Source organism: Triturus cristatus, chromosome 7 (genome assembly GCF_964204655.1).
Source record: "Triturus cristatus chromosome 7, aTriCri1.1, whole genome shotgun sequence".
Classification (NCBI taxonomy): Eukaryota; Metazoa; Chordata; class Amphibia; order Caudata; family Salamandridae; genus Triturus; species Triturus cristatus.
This window is the reverse complement of record NC_140590.1, coordinates 404,189,787-404,214,108: the sequence shown is the minus strand read 5'-3', so window position 1 is coordinate 404,214,108 and position 24,322 is coordinate 404,189,787. Positions and strand designations below refer to the sequence as shown.

Here is a 24,322-nt window from a genome sequence, read left to right as displayed (position 1 = left end):
ACAGCCACCAAATGCACGAGTGGGAGCTGCATCCATCAGTACTCCAACCGTTCTTCCGAAAGTGGGGTCATCCAGAAATAGACCTATTCGCCACAAGGGAAAACGCAAAATGCCAAAGCTTTGCCGCCAGGTTCCCACATCCACAGTCGCAGGGCAATGTGATATGGATGAACTGGTCAGGCAGATTTGCGTACGCTTTTCCCCCAGCGCCATTAATACCGCTAGTGGCACGCAAAGTGAGGCAACACTCAATGACACTCATCCTGGTTGCTCCAACGTGGGCACGCCAACCATGGTACACCACGTTTCTAGAACTTTCCGTGGTGCCACATCAAACGCTGCGACTAATGCCCCAAACTTTTAACGCAGAACCATGGCTTAATTCAGCACCCAGATCCGCAACAGCTGCACCTGGCGATCTGGCTCCTGAAGTCTTGGAGTTTGGATACTTAAACCTGCCTCCAGAATGTATGAACATCATCAAAGAGGCCAGGAGACCCACCACCAGAGCTTGCTATGCGGCGAAATGGAAGAGGTTTGTCATCTACTGTCAACACAATGACATCAACCCGCTAGATGCATCTACTCAGAATATCATCTGTTACCTGCTGCACTTATACCAATGCAGTCTAGCATACAGTTCCATACGCATACATCTCACCGCAATAGCAGCCTATCTTCAAAACAGGCAACACCTCTCATTATTCAGAGTGCCTGCCATCAAAGCATTCTTGGAGGGACTTAAACGAGTGATTCCTCCACGGCACCCACCGGCGCCGGTGTGGAACCTAAATGTGGTCCTCACCAGATTGATGGGTCCTCCTTTTGAACCTCTACGTTCATGTGAGATTCAATTCCTCACCTGGAAAGTAGCCTTCCTGGTGGCAATCACTTCGCTGAGACAAGTTAGTGAACTCCAGGCACTAACCATTCAGGAGCCATTCATACAGGTTCATGCGAACAGAGTTGTACTACGTACCAACTCCACCTTCATGCCTAAAGTAATATCACAGTTCCACATGAATCAAACTATTGAACTGCCTGTTTTCTTTCAAAATCCGGAAACTGTCGCAGAGAGAATGGTCCATACACTAGATGTAAAGAGAGCCCTCATGTACTATATAGACAGGACCAAGGATTTTAGGAAAACAAAACAACTATTCGTTGCCTTTTCTCCACAACATAAGGGCAACGCCATTTCCAAAGCAGGGATAGCCAGATGGATAGTTAAATGTATTCAAATTTGTTATGAAAAAGCTAAACGCACGTTAACTATTCCTCCGAGAGCCCACTCAACACAAAAGTTAGGGGCGTCCATGGCATTCCTGGGAAACATTCCATTAGAAGCAATATGTAGAGCAGCCACATGGTCCACTATACATACATTTACCAAACACTACTGTGTAGATGTACACTCAAAACAGCAGGCAGCTGTAGGACAGGCTGTTCTCAAGACTCTTTTTCAGACTGCTGCAGCTGGCGCGGGCAGCTTCCGCTAATCGAGGGACTGCTGTATATACTATGCACAGATATGAATTCAGCAGCCCACATGCCTCGAACCGAATATGCTACTTACCAGTATGCATCTGTTCTTGGCATGTAGGGCTGCTGACATTCATATCGCCCACCCTCCTCCCGGGCGCCTGTAGCAGCTGCAGCACTAAGAATTACTGTATAGCATGGTCATCACTTACTGTATCTACTCCATCACTGCCACAATGGCGAAAAACAATCTGAGGATGGAGAGGATGCCCATGCGCACTGTAGTCCAGGGAAGGAGCCACCTATCTCGTGATACTTCGAAGACTCTTCCAGGACAACAATGTGCAATCATCCGGACCCAACACTAGGCGGCGATCTATGCACAGATATGAATGTCAGCAGCCCTACATGCCAAGAACAGATGCATACTGGTAAGTAGCATATTCGATACAGAGCCACTTTCTCACAGTCCATCCAGTTTAATTTTTGCGACAGACTTTACACAATTTTACCTAACTGTATTCCACAGTCCATTGCACAAGTAATGATTGCTTTTGTTAGGGAGCGCTCAGTCTGCGATTACTAAGCAATACCTGGTGGCGATATGGATTACCTCCCTGCGTGGTAACCTAGACCCCAATAGTAGTGCACTACAGTTGAATGGCCATGTACTCCCTTTGGGCACTTGACTCTCTCCGGGTCGTGGCTTAAGTAATCCAGGTTTATTCTAGGAGATAGAGGGGCATAGAAACTCAGAAGGCAGTATAACACTTTAAATAATACTTAATTACTAGAATTTCTATCGAGTATTTTATTTTAAGAAAAAAGTTACTTTAATAAAGGGTCAGTAAAACCTCTTGGGCACTCCCACTAATGTTGAGTGTATTGCAATAACCAGTCACTGGTATATGGTTTAGGGCCACAGTTCCGTTAACTAGATTCCTGAGTATTGCTGGATTCTCTTTCAGTAACAGTTGTCAATTTAGTGGGCTAGTCTCAGTAATTAACTTTTTTAATATCTTTGAGCTGGTGAGGAGTGAGGTTGTCTCACAGCACCAACTGGTTTCGGCTGCGAATTTAAAGTGGCAGTGCCCTCTTGGGACACGAGGCATGTGCAACACCACTGTTAACAGGTCCATATTAGAGTTAGATGTGACCAGACATTTGACCAACCATAATCTATGCAGAAGCTAGAAATATAATCTATATGGCTCTGGAATGAGGGAGACCTCCTCCAGTCGAGTACGAGCAACCTAAAGATATGGGATGGTGACTCGGTACAGAGTGGACTTGCACTTCTCTAAGGCAGTCCACCCAGTTTCTCTCTATGCTTCTCAATGGCATTTGGCCTGGGTGAATTTGTGGCTCTCGGACATTCTCAGTCCCTCAAGGTGCCCTTATGCTGGTCCTTTAGTCAGCTGGGCCTAAACACTTTCCTAGAATCAGATCACTCCCTCCTGCCAGAAGCAGTCTATTTCCACAGATAAGTAGATTGTCCTTCTCTCTGGATAAGAATCTGCATAGCGACTCCAGAGGCTTTGTTGGATGAATGTTCATGTCCAGTGGTTGTATGACCACACATGCAGAGGTTCCTCTCATGGTTTTTTCCCTTCTCTCCTCATTCTGGTGCTCGGGCATCGCCAATTGAAACTTTAAATGAAGTTGTGGCTTTAGGGTCAATTACTTTTATTCCACTTGTGGCTGAGGCAGCGTCTGTACCAACTAACCAGGAAGTCTCCAGTTTTTGAAAGTTCAAGGACGTCTGTAGCCTTGCGGGCCTATCTTTGTTTTGCTCTTCAAAATCTGTGGGCTGCCTGCCCTCGTGGCCCTCCTGAAGCCACATATTTTTGTCATGTGTAGGTGGAAATGCACACGACAGCTCACTTATGGAATTTAACTTCCATTCCTTGAGTACTTTTTTTGCACCATTTTCTATGGCCGTACAGTAAAAGGCAAATGTATCAAATGGATTAAATCAATTGTAAAAGTATCACTTTATGATCAGAGCGTTCACTATGGTAATAAATGACATTACAGTTCACAGAATCCTAACACCTTGGCAGGATTAAAAAAGATTTGGGTATATCGGAGAAACATCATCCCAGTTACCCTGACTGCTAGTATCGACATGTTTCAGCCTTGGACAAATGCCCAACTGGATCAATGGCCTTCCTCAGCATACAGATCCCTTTTTAGATGGAGCACACCACTGCAAGGCCTGTTCTGACCTTCAGAAGCGGGGGGCCAAGGGTCGTACCACGGGACAGGCACGCTCAGAGGGCAACAAGTGTTGACACGAGAGAGGCGAGCCTTTGGCCAGACACATTGGCTGGCGTGTCCGGGCGGCTAAGAGGCCCGGGACGTGGAGGAGTGCGAGGGGGGCCTGCGTTAGCTCAGGAGGTGAGGAGGCGTGTCCCTTCCCTTGGGCCTGACTCCAGATTAGTGATGTCTTCGGTGAGAGGGAAGAAAGACCGGACATTGAAGGAGATGCACTCGAAGGGTGCCCTATCGGGGGAGAAGGGAGGGGGGACGGTCATCCCCAGTACCAGCATCGCAGTCGGACCCGGAGGGGGCAGATGTCCCGATTACTCGCTTCTTCTTGGAGTCACTCTTTAACACCTTGAGGGAGGACTTCCAGACACTCAAAAGCGAGGTGGCGGGGGAAGTGAAGGAGAGACACCGCGATGTGGATGCAATTGGCGAAAGAGTAGCGGTCATAGAGGAACACGAGCAGACCAGAGACGGGGAGGTGGAGCAGCTTCAGCAGGAGGTGATTCGCTTAAGGGAGCAACAGATTGACCTGCAGGCGCACACAGAGGACCTCAAAAACCACTCTAGGCGGAATAACATTCGGGTGAGGGGAGTTGCTCTGGACGAAGAGGGTTCTGAGATGACTCAATACCTGCAAGAGCTGTTCCGCGACATCCTGGAAGTCCCGCCGGACTTTGAAATCCGTATTGACTGAGCGCACAGAGTGTGCTTGAGATGATGGGTTCCTGCCCCTCCACCGGACATCTCAGCCTTCCTTCCAGATTTCCCACTCAAGGAGCACATCTTGCGAGAGGCCAGGACGAATACCATGGGCACTCCATCGCTCTCTACCAAGACCTGGCCGCCATAACTCTGCAGAAAAGGAGAGAGTTTAATGGGGGGGACAGCACATCTGAGAGAACAGGGGGTGGCTTATTCATAGGGCCATCCCTTTCGCTTGATTTTCAAGTGGAATGGCAGGCCCTACCAGATGCGATCCCTCCAAGAAACGTGCAAACTCCTAAGATTAGAGCACCATGGCCCGGAGGCGGCCGGCTGGGAGCGGAGGCTATCTGGGGAGCGGTGGTGGAGAGGGGGGCGGAGACGCTCGACTACTCATGGAATGGGGCCGCACCCTACAACTATAGCGCAGGAGAGACAGGCGGCTCTAGAAACGGTCCTCAAGGACGCAGCACCCAAGGCAACTTGTGACTTTCACAAGTGCCCGCGACTACGGTTAGCTGGCAATGGACAATTTTGTGGGGTTGGGGATTCTAAGTTGGGGTTAGGTAGGGAAGGGGGGGAAACTGGTGTGCTGAGGAAATGGGCGAAGAAGCAGGGGGTTGGGTCAGGGTCACTAAGCGCAACGACAACTGGGGTCAGGCTCACATGTGAAGACCTCAGGGGCACACCGACGAGGCAGGCAGGTTCCACAACGGTCCCATGTCACATTCCATCCTTCGGGTAGTCACCCTCAATGTGAAGGAGCTTAAAAACCCTATTATACGGAAATCCATACTGTCCTATTTGGAGAACTTGGGGGCTGATGTGTGTCTCATTCAGGAGACCCATCTTCTCCCCAAAGATTGGTATCGGATGAAATCCCAGGCTTTTCCCCCAACAATTCTTTTCTTTCACAGCAGACAAAGCGGGGGGTGGCCATATTAGTTACCAAGCAATTTGTGGGGAAAGTATGTGACAACGTGGCGGAAGTGAAGGGTCGCCTCTTGGCCTATCGACTGTGGATAGGGGGCTCGCCCCTGGTGGTGGGATCTATATATGCACCCAGCTTGGGACAGGAGCGCTTCCTGATAGCATCTCTCTCCGAGGTCCTGAGCTCACAAGACCGGAGGCTATTGGGGGCGGGGGGGTCTGAATCTTGTCATGGACACTGAGATAGATTGGTCCAGCCAACGCTGCGGCCAAACGGGAGCCTTGTCAACGGCAGGGAAGGAATGGCTGCAATCGAGGAGGTTGGTGGACATATGGCGGGTAGCTTATCCACATTCCTCCCAATTTTCTTTCTATTCACATGCACATCGCACTTATGCCTGACTCCACTACCTATTAGGCTCCACGGAGCTGAATGCGTTAGTGGGCGTAGTGAATATCACCCCAGCAGCACTTTTGGATCACGACGCAGTGACGGTGACTATTAAGGTGCCCCCAATTCATAGGCAGAAAGGGTGCTGGTGCCTTCGAGAAAACATTTTGCGCAGGAAGGGAGTGACACAACAGATTCAAAAGTGCATTACGGACTACTTGACGTTGAACGACACCCCTGACACTTCCCTATCTACTTTGTGGGGGGCACTTAAGGCGGTGGTGCGAGGGGAATTGATAGCCATCTCAGCGGCCGAAAATAGGGAGCGTAAAGAAAAGAGGGATCGTCTCACGATTCAGGTGTTGGAACTGTAAAGGGTAACCGGCAGAACAGGCACGCCTAGGGTTTGGCACCAACTGAAGGTGGCAAGGGCACAACTGGCAGGGCTCGATTTAGATAGTGCAGAATATGCAGCCCTCCGGCTCAAGCACTCTTACTATATCGGGGGGGACAGGACGGGCGTATGATGGCAAGCAAGCTCAGGGCTCGCACCCAGCAGTTGAAAGTCCAGGCTCTCCAGACCACACCAGGGTAGATGGTAGAAGATGATGCTGAGATTGCGGGGGCCTTTCAGGAATTCTACTCTGCCCTTTATTGGAGGGATCCGCATCCGGGCCCCACTATGGATTCATATTTACAAGAAGTGCACACGACCGCACTAAATAAGGACAGAGCGGGATGCCTTAGAGGCACCGATCAGGATAGAAGAAGTGATGGGGGTGATTTCCCACCTCAAGCTTTTGAAATCGAAGGGACCGTAGGGTTTTTCAGACGGTTTTTATAAGACCTTTTGTCCGCTTTTAGCCCAAGTCCTGACGTGGCTTTTTAACTCCTTTACGGGGCCCGGGACAATTCCTCCTGATATGTTAGTGATCGCTATAGTGATGCTTCCCAAACCCGAGAAGGATAAAACCCAATGCAGCTCCTACCGCCCGGTGTCCCTCCTTAACATCGACCTGAAGTTGTTCACTGGGGTCTTGACGGCCAGGCTGGGCCCACTGATGCCGGGCATCATTGAACCGGATCAATCCGGATTTATCCATTACCGGCAGAGTAGTGCCCATACCAAACGCACTCTACATCTCGTTGATGAGGCCCACCGTGCGAAGATGGATGCTCTATTTCTGTAGGTTCGACGCCAAGAAGGCATTCGACCGGGTGGACTGGGACTTTCTGGACAAGACTCTAGCCCACTTTTGTCTCGGAAATAGGTTCAGGGCTTGGGTGGCGAGCTGTTACAGCGCGCCTACAGCGACAATTATGGTCAGTGGGTTGGCGTCCTGTCCTTTTGAGATTCAACGGGGCACGAGTGCCCACTATCACCCCTCCTCTTGTGCTTTATATTGAACCATTGGCACAGAAGATAAGGGACAACCCTGAAATTCTGGGCATTCCCTTTGGTGGAGAGAGACACTCTGTGAGCGTCTATGCTGATGACATACTTGCAAAACTGGAGAAGCAGGAGCAATCGGTGCCGGCATTTTTATGGGAATTGGAGTCCTTTGGCCAGGTTTCTGGTTTTCGGGTAAATGTAGGCTGTTCAGCTGGGCTCCGGGAAGGGGGGGTGGAGGGGAGCGGTCGGATGCAGGAATAGCGCCCTTCGGGGGGCATACAGGTCCAGGATTCAGTCCCATATCTGGAGCTGGATCTGGCACCGTCCATATCACAGACAGTCATGCTAAATTACTCCAAGTTACTTGCTTAGGTCACAAGGGACCTTCAGCAATGGAAACATCACCAACTGTAGTTGCTGGGGCGGGTCGCAGCGATCAAAATGTTTTCTCCCCAGGGCTCTGGCTTTTTCAAGACACTACCGGTGTGGCCCCCGGCGGGAACTATCCATAAGTTACAACAGGCGATACAGCAGTTTGTTTGGGCTGGGGTTATGTTGTTAGCTCATATTTATAAAGCGCACGGCTACTCCAAGGAGTGTCCCGGCGCTGAGGCAAAGAACATAGACCACATAACATTGAACAAAGCAAACCACTGCTATGAGGATCAAGACTTAAAGAGCCACGTTTTAAGACTCTTCCTGAAAGTAAGGAGGTCTGGGCTCTGTCTGATGGAGAAAGGTAGGCTACTCCACATCCGAGAGGCAACTGCATGAAAAGATCTGCCCCCTATCCGGGAGAGTTGGACTTTAGGAGTGGTGATCAGAAGTTGGGAAAAGGATCTCAAAGTGCGCTGAGGAAGATAAGGTTGGAATCAATCCCTAAGGTAAGGGGCTCCAATCTTGTGGAAAGCTTTAAAAACCAGGACCAGGGCTTTAAAATTAATTATTTTCCGCACCGGGAGCCAGTGCAGTGAGGACAGAAGCTGGGTGTTATGGGTTCTGGGTCCTGTCAGAAAAATGGCCCTAGCAGCCGTGTTCTGGATCACTTGTAGTCTGCCCAGGAGGTATTCAGGGTGGCCGAGATACAAGGAGTTAACATAATCCAGTCTAGAGACTATCCGGGCCTGAACCACTGTCTTCCTATAGGGGACTGAGAGCAAGGGGAGGACATTTCAAAGCATTCTCAACAGCCCGAAACAGACCCCAGCTACTGTATGGACTTGGGCCTTGATAGAAAGGACTGCATCCAAATTGACCCCTAGATTTTTCACAGTGGAAACTGCTGACACAGGGGGACACATGTCCTGAGGCCACCATGTATGCCAAGCTTCGGGCGGACGTGGGCCAAAAAAAATTATCTCTGACTTCTCTGAGTTACATTATAGATGGTTATAACTTAGCCAGGAGAAGACTTTAGAGAGATGGGTATTAATTACTTTGCCATTGAATTCAACACCCTTCTCGCATGTAAACAGCGGAGTGTCATCAGCATATGACACCACTTTAGCACCAAATTTCTCGGCGAGAGTGGCCATATACAAATTAAATAATGTTGGACTCCATATTGAGACTTGGGGGACCCCAACATTCATAGGAGGAGACCAAATGGTTTGGGAGCGGTTAGCAAGAAAGGACGCAAACCAACCCAATACCGTGCCACCAATACCGCTCTCCCTGAGTCTTTGCAGTAATCTGTTATGGGGCACGGTATTGAAGGCTGCAGAGAGGTCCAGTAAAACCAAAACCGCATTACCTCCTTTATCCAGCGCAGATTTAATAGGTTTCCGCAACTTCAAGCAGAGCAGTTTCGGTGCTAAAATTAGCTCTGAAACCTGACTGGCTAGAATGGAGCAAGTGATTGGTCTCCACATAATCCGTTAAGGCTCCACTAACAAATTTCTCCACAACCTTGGAGAAATAAGGCAGGAATGAAATGGGCCTCTAGTTACTGGCAGCCTCTGGGTCCACCATAGGTTTCTTTAGTAGCGGGAGAATTTTAGCGTGTTTCCATGATTATGGCATCGACCCTTCCCGCAAGGCGGTGTTCAAAATGGGGTTCACTTTAGGGTTGATCACTTCCGCTATCGAAGACAGGACTTTTGCAGGGCAAGGATCGGAGGGAGTGCCAGATTTCAGAGATTTCATGAGCACCAGAGATTGCTCCGAGTTGATCACAGGGAACTCCATATGGGAGGCTTTGGAGCGGGGACACACATTTAACGGAGGTACTCCGGCATCCTCCAAGTCCAGTGGCTCAGCTACAAAGGAGTCCTGGATAATTGTAATTTTTTCGTAAAAGAAACCGGCCATAAGGTCGGTCCAGTCGCTTGTGGGAACAAACGGTAGGCTGATGGTCGTAGGGGAGGAGAAGCTTTTTACAATATTTAAAAAGGGTTTTTCTTTTGTTGGCCGCCAAATCAATTTGTGTAGAAAGAATGAGTTTCTTTTCCTCGCGTACTTTCTTATAATGTTCTTTCAAAGCAAGTTTGTATAGCGATTTATCAGAGGAGCTATAATTTCTCCGCCCCTCTCTTTCAAGATGTTTGCAGGCCCCCTTACTATCCCTTAAGGCTTCCGAGAACCAAGGGGCCGAGACTCGGGTGGGTTTAGCAGATCTCAGTGTGTGTGAGGGGGGCGGGGGGGGGGGCAGTCCCAGGGCCTGACATTGAAGCCAAACCTCTAAGGCCTGCACATCCTGTTCCAGGGTGCGACTTAAGGGAATCGGGTGGTGGCTCATAGCCGACTGAATAGCCTCAGGTGTCCTCAAATGGAATGAGCTGAAACTATGACTGACCCTGGCAGTGTCCAAGGATTGGGACCTTGCGTGTTCTCTATTAATTTTGAACTCGACCAAGTGGTGATCAGACCAAGTTAAGGCTAGAGGGACATCCATGTAAATCTGGTTTGAGGAAAAAACCTGATCCAGTGTGGGCCCTTTGTCATGAGTGGGAAGACATACATACGGAGTCAGGTTGAGAATAGCCAAGGATTCATCCAATGACTTGTCCATGTGAATATTGAATACGCCGAGGACCACACAATGGCTATATTTAGCCGCAGTGGGGGAAATAATATGGCTGATGGATTCCAGGAAGTTCTTCGCCGGACAGGGGGGGGAGGGTGGGTGTGGGGGGGGGGGGCTAGATTACTACTCCAGCCATAGATTGGTGGGCTGAGATAGTCAGGAGAAAACCCAGACTCTCAGCCCCCTCCATCTCCGAGTTTGCTAAAGGAATACAGGAAAGGGAGCTCCTATATATTACGGCTAACACTCCCCCTCTCCCCATGGGGCGATCCTTCCTCATAATCTGATGGCCCTGGGGGATCGCATTCGTAATAGTGGGATTAGAGGCCTCCGTTAGCCAAGTTTCAGTAAGAAACAACCGATCAGGGGAGGAATCGGCTAAAAGATCGTAGATTTCAAATTCATGTTTTTTTTAAAGAGCGAGCATTCAATAAAGAGGCCCTCAGGAAATTACATGAACCATCTGGTCTGATGCTAGGAGCACTCGTGTCCATTATAACTTTGCGCACTCTGAGAAAAGGGCAGACTGTCCAGTTACATTCTTTGCACCTCAGGGAAATATTGTTCCTCAGTATGTCAAGGTGAGGTCTGCACACCGAGCGCTTATCAATGTCTAGAAGGCAGTCCCTGCCGTACACAATTGCCTTGGACGGCTCTGACGCAAAACCGGCAGCGTGCCCGCCCCCCTCTGGGACGCTGAAGGGCGCAGACATGCTTGCCTTAGGCGCGCCAGCGGCGCCCCCCCTGTGCGCATCCGCTGCGCGCTAGCACAACGTCCCGTTTAGAAGAGGCCAGCGTTCAACAACTAGACCGCACTGTCTTTAGGAAAATGGCGGTGGCGGTCGAGGAGCGCCACTAAAATCAGGGTTCGATTTTCCCCCTCCCACAAGCCAAAGTTCCCAAGTAAAAATTCCCACACAGCAAGAGTTAAAACATCAGTAAAATGGTTAAAAGATTATAGTAAAGTGCAGAGTGCTCAAAGTTAGCAGCAAGTGGAGCGTGGAGCAAACCATGCTCAAGCATGCGCAGAGATATCAGTCACATGCCGCCGGAGAAGGGGGGGGCTAGGGGTTCCGAACATGTTGGAATATTTTAGAGCGGCGCAGCTAAGATATTTAGTGGAGTGGAGCCGCCTGGAATCAGAAGAGGTGGCTGTTTCAGTATAGGGTGCTGGCGAAACTCGCCCTGTGGAAAGTTCCATTCATGGAGAAAGCTGATAGGCCATCGAAACTCAGGGGCTCGCCCATAACTAATTCCTTGCTGCGAGTGAGGGACGGAGTGGCCACTAGATGGGGGTTGACGTCCTTCCCCTTCCCTATGACTCCCTTATTTGATAATTGGGAGTTCAGCCCGGGGACGGTTGAAAGAGCGTTCCTGACGTGACGGGAATCGGACTGCAAGGCGACAGGGCACTTATTTGATCTGGATGGGATTCTTCGGTTTTCGGAGGTGCAACAAATTTATGCCATTCCGGAAGCAGGACACTTACAAAATACGAGAAATGGCTAGGGACGAAACATACAGCCAAGAAAATGATCTCTGAATTGCATGATATGCTGCGCCCACCAATCCCTTCGCAACCCACTGCCGGCCAGAAACGATGGGCGACAGAACTGGGGAGGGAGCTTACATGGAAAGAGTGGAGTGACATATATTACAGCGCCAATCATACGGCACACAATACTGCCAGCAGTGAAGCTGCGGTCAAGATAGCCACCTACTGGTACTTGACGCCAGCCCGTTTGAATAGGGGGAATCCGGACCGCAGCCCGACTTGTTGGCGAGGATGCGGGGAAGAGGGCACCCTAGTACACCTGCTATAGGACTGTAAGGAACTGACAAGTTACTGCACCAGGATATTAGAGGATATTGATCGACCGTTTAAGACGGAGATTCCCCGTTTTCCGATTTATGTGGTGTAGAGATTGCCTAACTCACTAACCTATCCTTTTAAATCTAGATGGGGGAAACAGATGGGGCTGGCCTTGGGGGCAGCACTTAAACGCATCTTATCACATTGGGTGGGGACACAGACTCGACCGACTTACACGGGATGGTTGCATAGGCTGTGGTATATCTTAGGGATGGAGAGGATCCAGGCGTCCCTTACTAATTCCGAGGAGGGATTTAGGGTAACTTGGCAACCCCTAGTGTCCCTGTTGGCTACAGAGCTGAATGAAGTAACCTGCCCGAAGTATCTTTGTCTTCTCCGACTAACAGAGACCGGTGGGACAAGAGACCACGACCGGATATCAGGGCAGTGTTCCCCATATTGACCCAAGCTGGGACAGGCCCTAAGCACACCAGTTCAGGGAGGAGGGGGAGGGGGGGGTGGGGGGTGGGGGGTTGGGGTTGGTAAACTTCTGATCTGGTTGTGGAGGGCAAGCCTCGTCACACGCAATGACGAGAACCAACCGCACAGGCGTACCCTATAGACATTTGAGTGCCTCCACATAGCCACTTAGGACTGTAACATATGCTGGGAGGGGATAACGCAACGGGCTTTGGGTACGGGATTATCAGTTGTGTAGGTGATTTCATTCTTGCAAACTGTCAATAAAACAAAGTTCAACATAAAGGGAACATGTCGAATTCCCTCGTAATGATTGTGATGCCTACCTGTCGCTGTACAGTTCTTAATTTTTATCTTTTCAGAGAGGATTTACATGGGGCTTTGCAGAATGGCTTTTCACTATTTTAAAGCGTAAATGTATTAATTAAAAAAAGGAAAGCTGTGCATTACTTTAAAATTAATATAAAAAGATAAATGCCTCTTTTGAGAGAGGTTTTCTCTTTTTTAGTTGGCAAATGCTGCCATTAAAGTTCACACAAATACAATTGACATAAAAAGCTTCAAAAACAGTAAAACCAATACAATAAAAAAGTAAAAGCTATCATAAGGCCATTTTGAACATTGTTTAATTATTAGACATTGCTTTTTTAGAATTTCATTTAACACGCTCCAGCCATATGCCTTATACTTCTGAATTCTAGTGAAGGATTAGCTCCTTGTTAAGATAGGCCATTAGATTTAAAGGTGTAACTAGAGCATTTGTCTAGGTCACCTTGCCAGCAGGTTTTGAGGATCTCACATGTAGGTAGAGATATTCTCTACTTTAAAGCGCACAAAAAGATGATGTGTGGTGCTCCACCAAACTCTCAAATACGTCTATTCGGGATGCTCATGCTGGACATCCAAGGTTAAAAGCAAGTAACTTTTCCGTAACTGTCTGCTACTGGCTCTGATATGTTGGGAAACTGAGCCTCTAACAGGGCACTGTGATCTGTTCACAGCTGAAACTACCCCAGATCCAAAAGATCATGATGGAATTTGAGAAGCAGTCGGAGATTATGGACATGAAGGAGGAGATGATGAATGATGCCATTGATGATGCCATGGGGGACGAGGACGACGAGGAAGAGAGGTTTGACACTAGTTTTACATGGTTTTGCTCCCTTTTGTGTCCGTATTTATAAGCATTAGACACAGGCCATATTTATAATAAAGCAAATGTACTTGATTGATCTGTTCGGTTTACATAGTAAGATTAACCCAGCTTCTCTTTATTAAGGAGTCAACTAGACTGGCAAAAAGCATACATGGTTGTGTCAAATCTGTTCTCCAGAATTAAACCTAAGGCTAAGGTGATGTGGATATAACCAGTACAAGCAGAGGTTGTACGAGTAACCCCAGTGGTCACTGAGTAGTGTGTATATATCTAGTGAGAATTGTAAGATATTAATAGTATCACACAAAGGTTCTATAATAGCAGGAATTCCCCAGCACCACCAATAAGCATACTTGGTGACTTAGTGCCAATGTATTTCTCATAGGAAGGAGAAACATGCATGCCACGTGCACATGCTCCCATCTAAGTGCAGGTATTTAAGAAGCAAACCACACATTGTGAGTCAGTGGCAGTCACAACGTGCAGGCAATATTAGACTCGTTGGATTTATGCTGAAATTACAAAGTATTAGCTAAATCAGTTTGTGGTGTCTTTTGGTTATTTTAAGACTTCTCCCAACAGTAGGAATGCCATTCGTGAAATTAGCAGTCCGCGCTATTCCATCTAGCATACAGGTAAAGATCAGCACTGTGATGAATGAAAAGGTAATACTTTTAATTACCAACACAAATCGATTTTTTTTTAGAATAGTTTAATAGCTCAAAGTATGCTGTAGCAGACAGAATAATGTGCCCTGCCCTAAAGTTTGCATAAGCCACACATTTTGCCATTAGAAGAAATATATCACTACAGAAATACACAGAACCGAGGCATACAAAGAAGAGGTCACTAGAATAATACGGTTGGCTTTTCAGCAGAGGGAAAATAACGAAGAAAGAAGTTACGGTTTAAAGCTAGGTAATAACTTGGGTACCAGGCTACTGAATACATCAGGAATTCAACACTCCATTCTATCTAAGCTGAAACATAAAAAATAGGAACAGAGTGAGGGGTAAAAGTAGCACGGGGAAAAAGACTTCGAATTAGATTCTGGACAAAGACTACTCTAATAGACTACTACTGGCAAATGGAATCTTTATAGAAGCAGGTCTCAAAATTCCAGATTGAGGAAGTGGTTCTTAAGGCAAACTCTGGTTTTAGAATACTAGAATGTTTCCTTTAGCAGAGTTTGCATTTCAGCTAAAGGATTGCCTTCTAATGCAGAACTGGATTTACTGGAATTAGGAATAGTCCTTAAACATATCTCTTATTGAAGAACACTACAGCCTTCATTTGAGCCATACCTGGTATTCAGGGATCAGCTGACAAAAGGGAAATAGTTTAATCCAAATAGTGTTGGATGCCTAAGTTTGATTGAAAGAAACAGTCCCTGAGCAGTAGTTCATAATTTTAATTAGCAAACATGACAAGCCTGTACCCCCACTTTATCAGCTTCAGTCTGAAAATCTAAAGAATTAACATGTTCAAGGCATGTGTGCTGTAGATAAACATGCTTTGCATACTCCTGCCATCCAGTGTTGGGCCCGGATGTTTGCAACTTGTTTTTCTTCGAAGAAGTCTTCAGAGTCACAAGGTAAGGTGACTCCTCCTCTTGGTAATAGTGCACATCGACTCCATTGTTAGATGGTTTTCTTTCCGCCATCGGGTTCAGACATGTATTACGGCGCTCTGGTTCAAGTCCGTTTTCGGGATCCTTTTGGTGCGAAATCCACTGTACCCTCGTCGGTATTGTTTCAACGAGTTTTCCATCCATCGTGTATCGAAATGGAAGGCTTTTACTAGTCCGTCAAACATTCCAAACAATACCTTCGGGCCTAGCCCATCCATGTTACGTTATACTTCATACCAACTCCATCGACGATAATTCGCTGATGGAACGGACTCCGTTTAATATCTGCCTTCAGTGCAACTCCAAGTACCCGCACACTGATCTTCACAAGGTTTGCAATGTGTGCTTGTCCCCCAAACACAAAGAAGAAAACTGTGAGGCATATTCGTGGTTTCAATCCAAGAACACTTTGCGGGACCGTCTGACTCGACGTAGAGAGATGCAGAGGTTAAATATAGAATATACTCTGGATATTTTTGGACAAGACTGTCGAACAAGAACAGGAAGACATGAAAGCTTCGGCTGCTGAGAAGTTATGGCCTACTCAGAGTTAGAGATCGATCTGGAGTTCTATGATCCTCCACCTAGTCAGGGTGCCATGAGTACCAAAATCCCTCATCTGCCCACACATAAACAGTCCATTCCTATAAAACAAAAGGCTTCTGGGCCACCACTGCCCTCTGGCCATGGTAGGCACTGAGAGTCCTCTTTGGGTACCCCATCCTCTGGCTCGGCACCGAAAGCACAAAGCCTTCCAGCTCCACTCTGACCAGAGGCAACACCTCTTTGGCTCCCAAATGATCGGATCCGAAAGAAGACCCTTTCTGTTCCGAAACCCCCGGCACCGAAACTGAAATCTGCTCCTACAACACTCCCACAGCCTATTTTACAAACCATGCAGGAAAGACTCGACCCAAAATAAGAAAGAGTTAATATTTATCCAGAGACACATTATAACAGAAACTGCGTCCGTACCATCCTCTAAAAAGAATACCTCTTTCCAACAGGAAATTCACTATACAACACCTTTGAAGAAGAAAAAGGACATAGCCACCAGCCCCCTGCACCATGTTACTCCTTCTCTTTCAGCATTACATTCACATGTACCATTGGTACCTCATTCACCTCAGAACCCTCTAAACCTAAAACCTCCTCCGGGTTCTCCAAACAAAGACTCAGATATAGATATGGGATATGATGATAATTGGGTAGCACCACCAGACCCCTGACAGGATTATGATATAGACCCTTCAGGAGACACAAATCCTGATATTTATCCTACAAAACCTCATATCCGGAGCTTATTTCTAGGACAGCTGTATACCGTGGGGGTCACACAACACAAAGAAGCTTTGAAGGAAGATATTTTATTTGGTAACATTAAGGGCTACACACAAAACATCTCGGTCTCTTCCAATGTTAAAAGGCTTGATGTGCCATGTAGAGGTTATTTTTAAAGACCCTGCACATGAACGCATTATTACACCTAGGGTGGACAAAAAGTACAAGCCGCCACCATCTAACTCCAGATAAAGAGTCAAAATTCATAAATGCCTTAGGCAAACGAGTTGCTGCACAATGGCCAGTCATTGGCAGATAGCCAATACACAGAGTTTACTTGCCAGGTTCGAAAGAGCTCTCTGGGATTAAATGGAGGAATTACTCCAATATTTTCCAGAGCAGCGTAATTTTTATTTTATTTTTTAAACTTTATTTTTCATTTTAAAAACAAACAATCAGAACACTCCCTCCTCCCCCCGACATCAGTGAAAAGCAGTACAGACAGGGCCAATCCAAACACATACACTTATATATTACCTCAGAGTGAGACAGGTCACCGGCTGTAGCGGTTGAGTACCCGGCCAGCCACGCTCAGTACCGTCCAGGAGCAGCCTCACCCCCATCTCCTTCCCCCTCCCCCTCAGAGAGTAGGGGCGAATACAACTTTCCACTTGTGCCCTCCGTCGCACTCTGCGACAAGCGCCCCTCCACCGCCAGTCCTTCCATACACAGAACCCGCCACCCTAGCAGGTCCTCCTCCAATTTTTCGTCCCTCCTAGAACACTGCATATGCGTTTCTTCCGCCAGCGTCCATTCCCTCACATCCCTAAGCCACGCATCCAGCTCCGGGGCCTTCCGTCCCATCCAAGTAATCGCTACCCTACGCCGCGCCAGAACCAGCATTAACTGCAGCAATTTATAGGATAGTTTCCGTTTCCGCGGCTTGGGCACCAGGGCTAACAGGCAATGGAGGGGTGTCCGTTGGATTCGGAGGCCAGTGGCGACCGCAACGCGGCCTACCACTCCCACCCAGAACCTTGCTACCAGCGGGCAGTCCCAGGCCAAGTGTAAAAATCCCGCTCCTGTTGCGCCGCACCGAGGGCAGTCGTCTCCCCTGCCCGTACCAAAGCGGCTCAGCGCCTTCGGAGTAAGGTAGGTGCGATGCATAAAGTTAAAATGGGTGAGCTTGAACCGCGCGTTACAGGACACTCGCCTCGTCAAGGCTCCGATGCGCTTTCGTTGCCCTTGATCCAACGGCTCCCCCAAGTCCGCCTCCCAGGCCGCCCACGCCGAAGGCTCCGGGGGAGCGGAGTCGCGTTTCATTGCCGCATATAATAATGCAATCAATCTGCGGCCTCGGCCGCACGTCAATATGACATGAAGGGTCTGAGTCATCGGGGGTATCTCCGGGCACTGCGGCCAGACCGAGCGCACCACCGCACGAAGTCCTTGATAATGCAGGTATTGACCCCCACTAAGGCCATAAAATTCTTCCGCCTGTTCGAAGGACAGGAAGGTCTCCGAGGGATACAGGTCTGCCAGGACTTCACATCCCCCTTCTTTCCAGTCCCGGTAGGACACCTGGCGTTCTAGGTCCACCATGGGGGCCAGTATCCAAATCGGTAAATCCCTATGTAAGGGTGCCGCACCCAAGACCCGTTCGATGAATCTCTGCCATACCCGTGCCGTATGTGTCACCACGTAGGGCAACGCAGCGTCCGCCCCCGACCCCCGCATCAAAGCCAATTGAAGGTCCTGCGCCGTAGCCCTTCCCGCCAGTAATCGCGTCTCCCACACATCCGTGTCTGCAAACCATCTGGCTGCCAGGAGAAGCTGCGCCGCATAATATAGGTCGAATCGTGGGGCTTCCAATCCCCCCTCCTCAAAGGCGCGCACCACCGTCCTGAGGGCCACCCTACTGCGACCCCCCGCCCAAAGCAGGGAGGTCAGCAGCGAATTGAGGGTCCGGAAAACCCTAGAAGGGAGAGGGCACAGCGTATTCTGAAGGACGTACAAAGTCCGAGGCAACATTACCATCTTGGCTACAGCCAAGCGTCCCATTGGGGAAAGTGGCAGGGCGTTCCAAAACGTCACAGACTGCCGAAGTGAGACCATTATCCTATCGATATTCCGCTCGAGCGCCAATCCCTCCGTGGCGGTCACTTGAATACCTAAATACCGGAAACTTGTTTGTTCCCAGCGCAACCCAAGCACCGGTAGGTCCTCATAGGGCGTTGCATCAAAGCCCGAAAGCGGGAATATAAGAGATTTACTGCGGTTAATTCACAGACCCGACGCCTCCCCAAAGCGGTCCAGGTGGTGCAGCAAGACTGGGAGCGCCTCTGTCGGTGCCCTCAAATAAAACAAGGCATCATCGGCATAGAGGGATATTGCATTACGCGTATCCCCCACCTGGATTCCCCATTGCTCCATTTCTGCCCGTATCATGACAGCGAACGGCTCTATCGCCAGAGCAAAAAGTAGCGGCGAGAGGGGGCATCCCTGTCTCGTGCCCCGTCCCAGCCGCCACTCCGCCGATCTCGCAGCACCCAGACGCACCCGTGCCCTCGGAGCGCTATATAAAATCTGTATCCACCGGCGAAAGTTGGGCCCTAGGCCCACCCTTCGAAGGACCTCCTGTATGTACGCCCAATCCACTGTGTCAAACGCCTTAGCCAGGTCAACAGAGACCAATACCGTCCGGTCACCCCGACCTCTCACTTCATGCTGAATGTGGTTCAGGCGTCTGAGATTCATCGCCGTATTCCTCCCCGGGATAAACCCACATTGGTCCTGGTGCACCAAATGCTCCATATGGGGCGCCAGCCTGGTGGCCAACAATTTCGTTAGGATTTTGACGTCCGTATTCAACATGGTGATCGGGCGGTAGGAGGACGGGGCATACTTGTCCCCCCCTGGTTTGAGGATCATACAGATTTCTCCTTGGGCCATGGTCCGTGGGAGGGCACCCCTCTCCAACGTCGCATGGAACACTTGCAACAGAAGCGGGGCCAGCTCTTCCGTAAACTCTTGGTAGAACTCCGATGGAAAACCATCACTGCCGGGTGATTTAGCATGCGGAAAGCTGGCCAGTGCACCGCGAACCTCCGCCAATGACAAGCCCTCCTCCAATCCGTCCCGGTCCGAGTCCGCCAGAGTCGGCACACTCAGCCCCTGTAAATATGGCACGTAGTGGGCCTCCGAGATATCTGGGTCCGCCTCGTACACCCGCCGCAAATGAGTTTGGAGTACCCCCAGTATCTCCTGCTCCGAGTATACCACGCGTCCGGCGGAATCCCGCAGGGCCACAATACGCTCAGGGGGCCTGCTCTCTCCGCAGGATCCACGCCAGCAGCCGTCCCGATTTATCCCCCTCTCTATGGAGGCGCTGCCTATATTGGCCCAGAGTGTATTTGTCCAACCTATCCAAGGTGTCCTGCACCCGTGCCCGAGCCTCCCCTTCCTCCTGTCGTTGCGCCGCATCAGGGTCTCCCACCCTCTGGAGCTGTTGGAGGAGCTCCTCCTCCTTTTGTAGATCCCGGAGAAGCTGTTTCCGGACCCCGTAGGTGAGCCCCATACATGCGCCCCTCACAACTGCCTTCAGGGCGTCCCACTTTGTTGCCACTGCCAGGTCTGTCGCTCCCCAATTGAGGGCCACATAGTCCCCTATAGCTGTCGCCACGTGCGCCCTCCCCACCTGGTCCCGGAGGAGATCCGCCGGAAGCCTCCAAGTCCGAAGATGGACCACCGGAGGCCCCCACTGGACCACGCATGCCACCGGCGAGTGATCCGATAAAAAACGAGCCAGGTGCGAGACCTCCACTGACATACCCCGCCTCTCATCCGCCACCAAGACCCGATCCAACCGGCTATAGGTGTTGTGCGTGGGTGAGAAGCAGGTGAACACCTTCTGCGAGGGGTGCTTTTGGCGCCAAACATCCACCACCCCTATGTTTGCCATCACGTTTTGGAGTTGGAGGGTCATACGTGGTTTCGTCCCCGCCCGAGGGGGCGCCCTGTCCAGTACCGGATCCAGGACACAATTGAAATCTCCACACCAGATTATCGGGGTCCCCAGATCATAAGTCAAGACGTCCTGCAAGGCCCTAAAAAATGCGGGGTCATCTATATTGGGCGCATAAGAATTCAGAATGACCATTTCTCTGCCATCCAATTGCGCCCGGAGGAGCAGGTATCGGCCCTCGATGTCCGCCTCCATATATTGGATGGCGAACGGCACTCCCGGTGCCACCCAAATCAGGACCCCCCTAGCATACGTAGAAAAGGATGCGTGAAACAGCTGCCCCCGCCACTTTTTCCCCAGCTTCTGCGCCCCTTCATCCACTAAATGGGTCTCCTGTAGGCACGCTATCGACACTTTGTGCCGTCTAAGGAAGGAAAGGACCCTGTATCGCTTCGTGCACGTGCCGAGCCCCCTCACATTCCAGCTCAAAAACTTATATCCCATAATCTCTGAAGCACTCCACTCCGCCGCGGCCGACCCGTCCCGACGTAGCCCCACTCCTGTACTTGACCTGCAATACAACTGATGCCATCAACGTTCCCCAACAACACCCTCCCCAACAATACCCTCCTCCCCCCCACCCACGAGCACTATGCCAGCAACAACCAAACTTGCCCATATGCCCTTACCCCGCTGGTGCCAGGACGTGCACAGCCACCCCATTCACACACCCAAACTAGCCCCTCTCACTCAAACCACCATTAGAATACAGTCCCGGTCGAGGTAATTAAGAATTTTGGCGATGATGGCCCGCGGAGGGGCCCCCGGTCGCGGTGGCGGCACCAGCGCCCTGTGCGCCCTCTCTATCACGAACACCTCTGACAGTCCCCTCGGGCACAGACTCGTGCGAATCCAGCGTTCTAGGAACCGCCCCGCATTCCCTTCTTCCGCCCGTTCCGGTACACCAACAACCCTGATGTTGCTGCGGCGCGCCCTCCCTTCCGCATCTTCCGCTCTCCGTTCTAGGACACCTGTCGTAGCCTTGAGTTGCGCGACTGTCTGTTTGAGGGTCGTCACCTCTCCCTTTAGTTGCTCTATGTTCCCTTCAGCATCGGCCACTTTGTCCGCCACTTTCCGGAGGTCTGTCCTCAGCAAATTCACGTCTATGGAGACCGTTTCTATTTGTCGCTCCAGCGCTGAGTTGGATCTCTGTATTGCTTTCAGCAACTCCGCACGGGAGGGCTCCCCAGGATCTTCCTCCGCTCCACTGAGGCCCGTCTGCCGTGTAAGCCGCTGGGAGGGCTGTCGCTGTGTGGTATATTGCGTGATCGTATTTGGTTGCGTTGAGCGAGACATCTTGCCTTTCGTCATCCCCGATGCCTCCGGTAGCGCCCAAGGCCTTTTCGGGGCCGTGCAGGGGCCCGAAGTCGGCACGGTCTCCCCGTCACCGACCGTGTGAGGTGCTCAAGCGCGGTCCGGTGGCCGATGTCCCCGGGGGTTGTCCCCCGACGCACCCCGCCTCCACTCCCGGGATCCACTGCCCGTGCCCAGTCGCCATTCCCACGTCCGTCACCTCTGCAGTGGCAACTAGGCGGCAGGCGAAGCCTCCGGTGCAGGCCCTCTCACTGCCACAGTGGCCAAGTCTCTCACCGTCTAAGCACCAATGGTCTCCCAGCCGGGCCGGGCGCCGCCGGCCAGTCCCCACAGGGCCTCTTTGTTCTGGGACCGACGCAGGAATACTCAGAGGGGCCCGGGGAGAGCACGGCTCAGGGGAATCCCCAGCTTCCCCACAGCGAGGCCACCCCCAGTGTCCGTTGCCGCTCCGCGCCACAGGACCGGGACTCCCAGCTCCCGCCGCCCAGTGCAGGCGCCACGTCCTCTCACACAGCAATGGAGCCGGCTACACCTCGTCTCCTGCCGGACCTGTCTGCCCCGTCACGCTGTCTCCTGCCGCAGACACAGGCTCCTGTCCACGGGCCTCCCCTCCAACCTCCGCACCTGGCCGCCGTGTCCACTATGATGATGGGCCGGGTCCGACCCTCCAGCCGCCTCGTTGCACTTCACCACATCCCCAGGCCCGCCGAAGGCCCCCCCGTGCGCCCGTCCCGGCCACTCACTGTGCCTCAAGGGGAGCTTCCCACCGGCCAAAGCGGCGGCGTCTTCGCCTCGGGCTCTCCGCCGTGGTTCGTGGTCCCGCCTTCCCCGGCGTCCAGGAGCATGCCCCAGACTCCGGCCTCACGTCGTGCCGTATCCGGACTGGCGAGTTCAGGGTCTGTTCTCAGGCGTCCCCGCTAGTCGTCCGTACAGGCTCCTGCTCGCGAGCCCCCCTTCAACGCATTTCACCAGGATATCGTGCTCGTGACCTAGGGTGGCTGGGTCAGACTCGCCAGTCGCCTCACCACACTCCGACTCGTCCACTGCTATCCCCGCCGCCGGAACTCCGCTGTATTGCGTGCACCGGCTTTCTCCAGCGACCGGGAGCAGGCCCCAGACCCCGGGCTCACGTGATCCCGTATCCGGGCTCACGAGCGTAGGGGCCGCACCTCAGCGTCTCCGCTAGGTTCCCGCTCCTCTGCGCTCCGGGGCTATCCCCAGGCCTTAGGGGGTTGATGCGCCCCTCGACCGTCGGCTCAGGGGCCTTAACAGGATCTCTTTAGCAGGATTTTGGGGTCAAGGTATCGGGAGCCGGCGGAGCTCACGTCCTGTCGGACATGTTGCTTGGCCACGCCCCCCCAGAGCAGCGTAATTAAAAGGGACAAGACCTAGTGCAGGAGGGACAATTACTTTCCAACTCTCCCATCAGATGTGCACTAGGCACTGCTGATACTGCTGCCAGAGGGATTAATGTCAGTGTCCTCCTAAGAAGGCCCACCTGGCTGCATATATATCTGGGTTTAAACCAGAAGTTCAACAGACATTATTAAATGTCCCTTTCGATAAACAGCATCTCTTTGGCTCACAAGTGGATGAGTCCTTGGAGAAGGTGAAGAAAGATACAGAAGTGGCAAAATCCTTGGGAGCACTTCAGACACCTGCTAATAGAGGCCCTTTTTGTCACTTTTCATACAGAGGAGTTTAAAAAAAACCACTTACACAGATGCTTCCACATCTTCATTCATGCCACAAACTCAATCCTCTCCATCCAAAGGATTTCACAGGGGCAACTATAGGGGCAACAGCTCGAAAGATCGGGGTAAAGGTACACCAACTTGTACCTCCTCATCTGGCAACAAACAGTGATTCAATCATTTCACCCGATTATCATACACCTGTCGGGGGTCGACTTCAGCAGTTTCTACCCACTTAGCAGTCAATAACATCAGACAAGTGGGTGTTGGACATTATCCAATATGGCTATTGCTTGGAGCTCACCAACAATCCTCCCAATTTTCCACCCCGCACTCCCAGGATTTCTCTGGAACATCAACAACTGCTCAAACAGGAAGTAGAAGCTCTATTGATAAAAGGAGCTATAGAGCCCGTTCCAATACAACATCAAAGTTTCGGGGATACTCCCTGTACTTTCTAATTCCTAAAAAGGAATGTCGCTCATAAATCTAATGAAATCAGGGCAGCCTTACCATCAGTGTCCATGATTGCTCTAAGCTCTTCAGCCACCATGACCAAGGCCGTCTCAGTACTATGCCCCTTCCTGGAAGCCATATTGAGAGGGGTCTAAAAGTTCCACGGATGAGATAAAAGCTGTGAGTTGAGAGTTTAGCACTTTTTCCAGTACCTTTGCCGGGAAAGGTAGTCTGGATATTGGTCTATAGGTGCTGGGATCAGCTGGATCCAGTTTGAATT

At 50.7% G+C, this 24,322-nt stretch overlaps 1 protein-coding gene across 6 annotated transcripts in view; it reads left to right on the top strand.

Moving 5' to 3' along the window:
• Positions 1-24,322, top strand: part of CHMP2A (charged multivesicular body protein 2A) — a 310,318-nt gene that overhangs the window by 229,275 nt on the left and 56,721 nt on the right. For all 6 annotated transcript variants that reach the window (XM_085616658.1, XM_085616655.1, XM_085616657.1 and 3 more), the window contains one exon: positions 13,489-13,619. In XM_085616658.1, the coding sequence (XP_085472784.1) occupies positions 13,489-13,619 (131 nt within the window). The remainder of the gene's footprint in view (positions 1-13,488; positions 13,620-24,322) is intronic.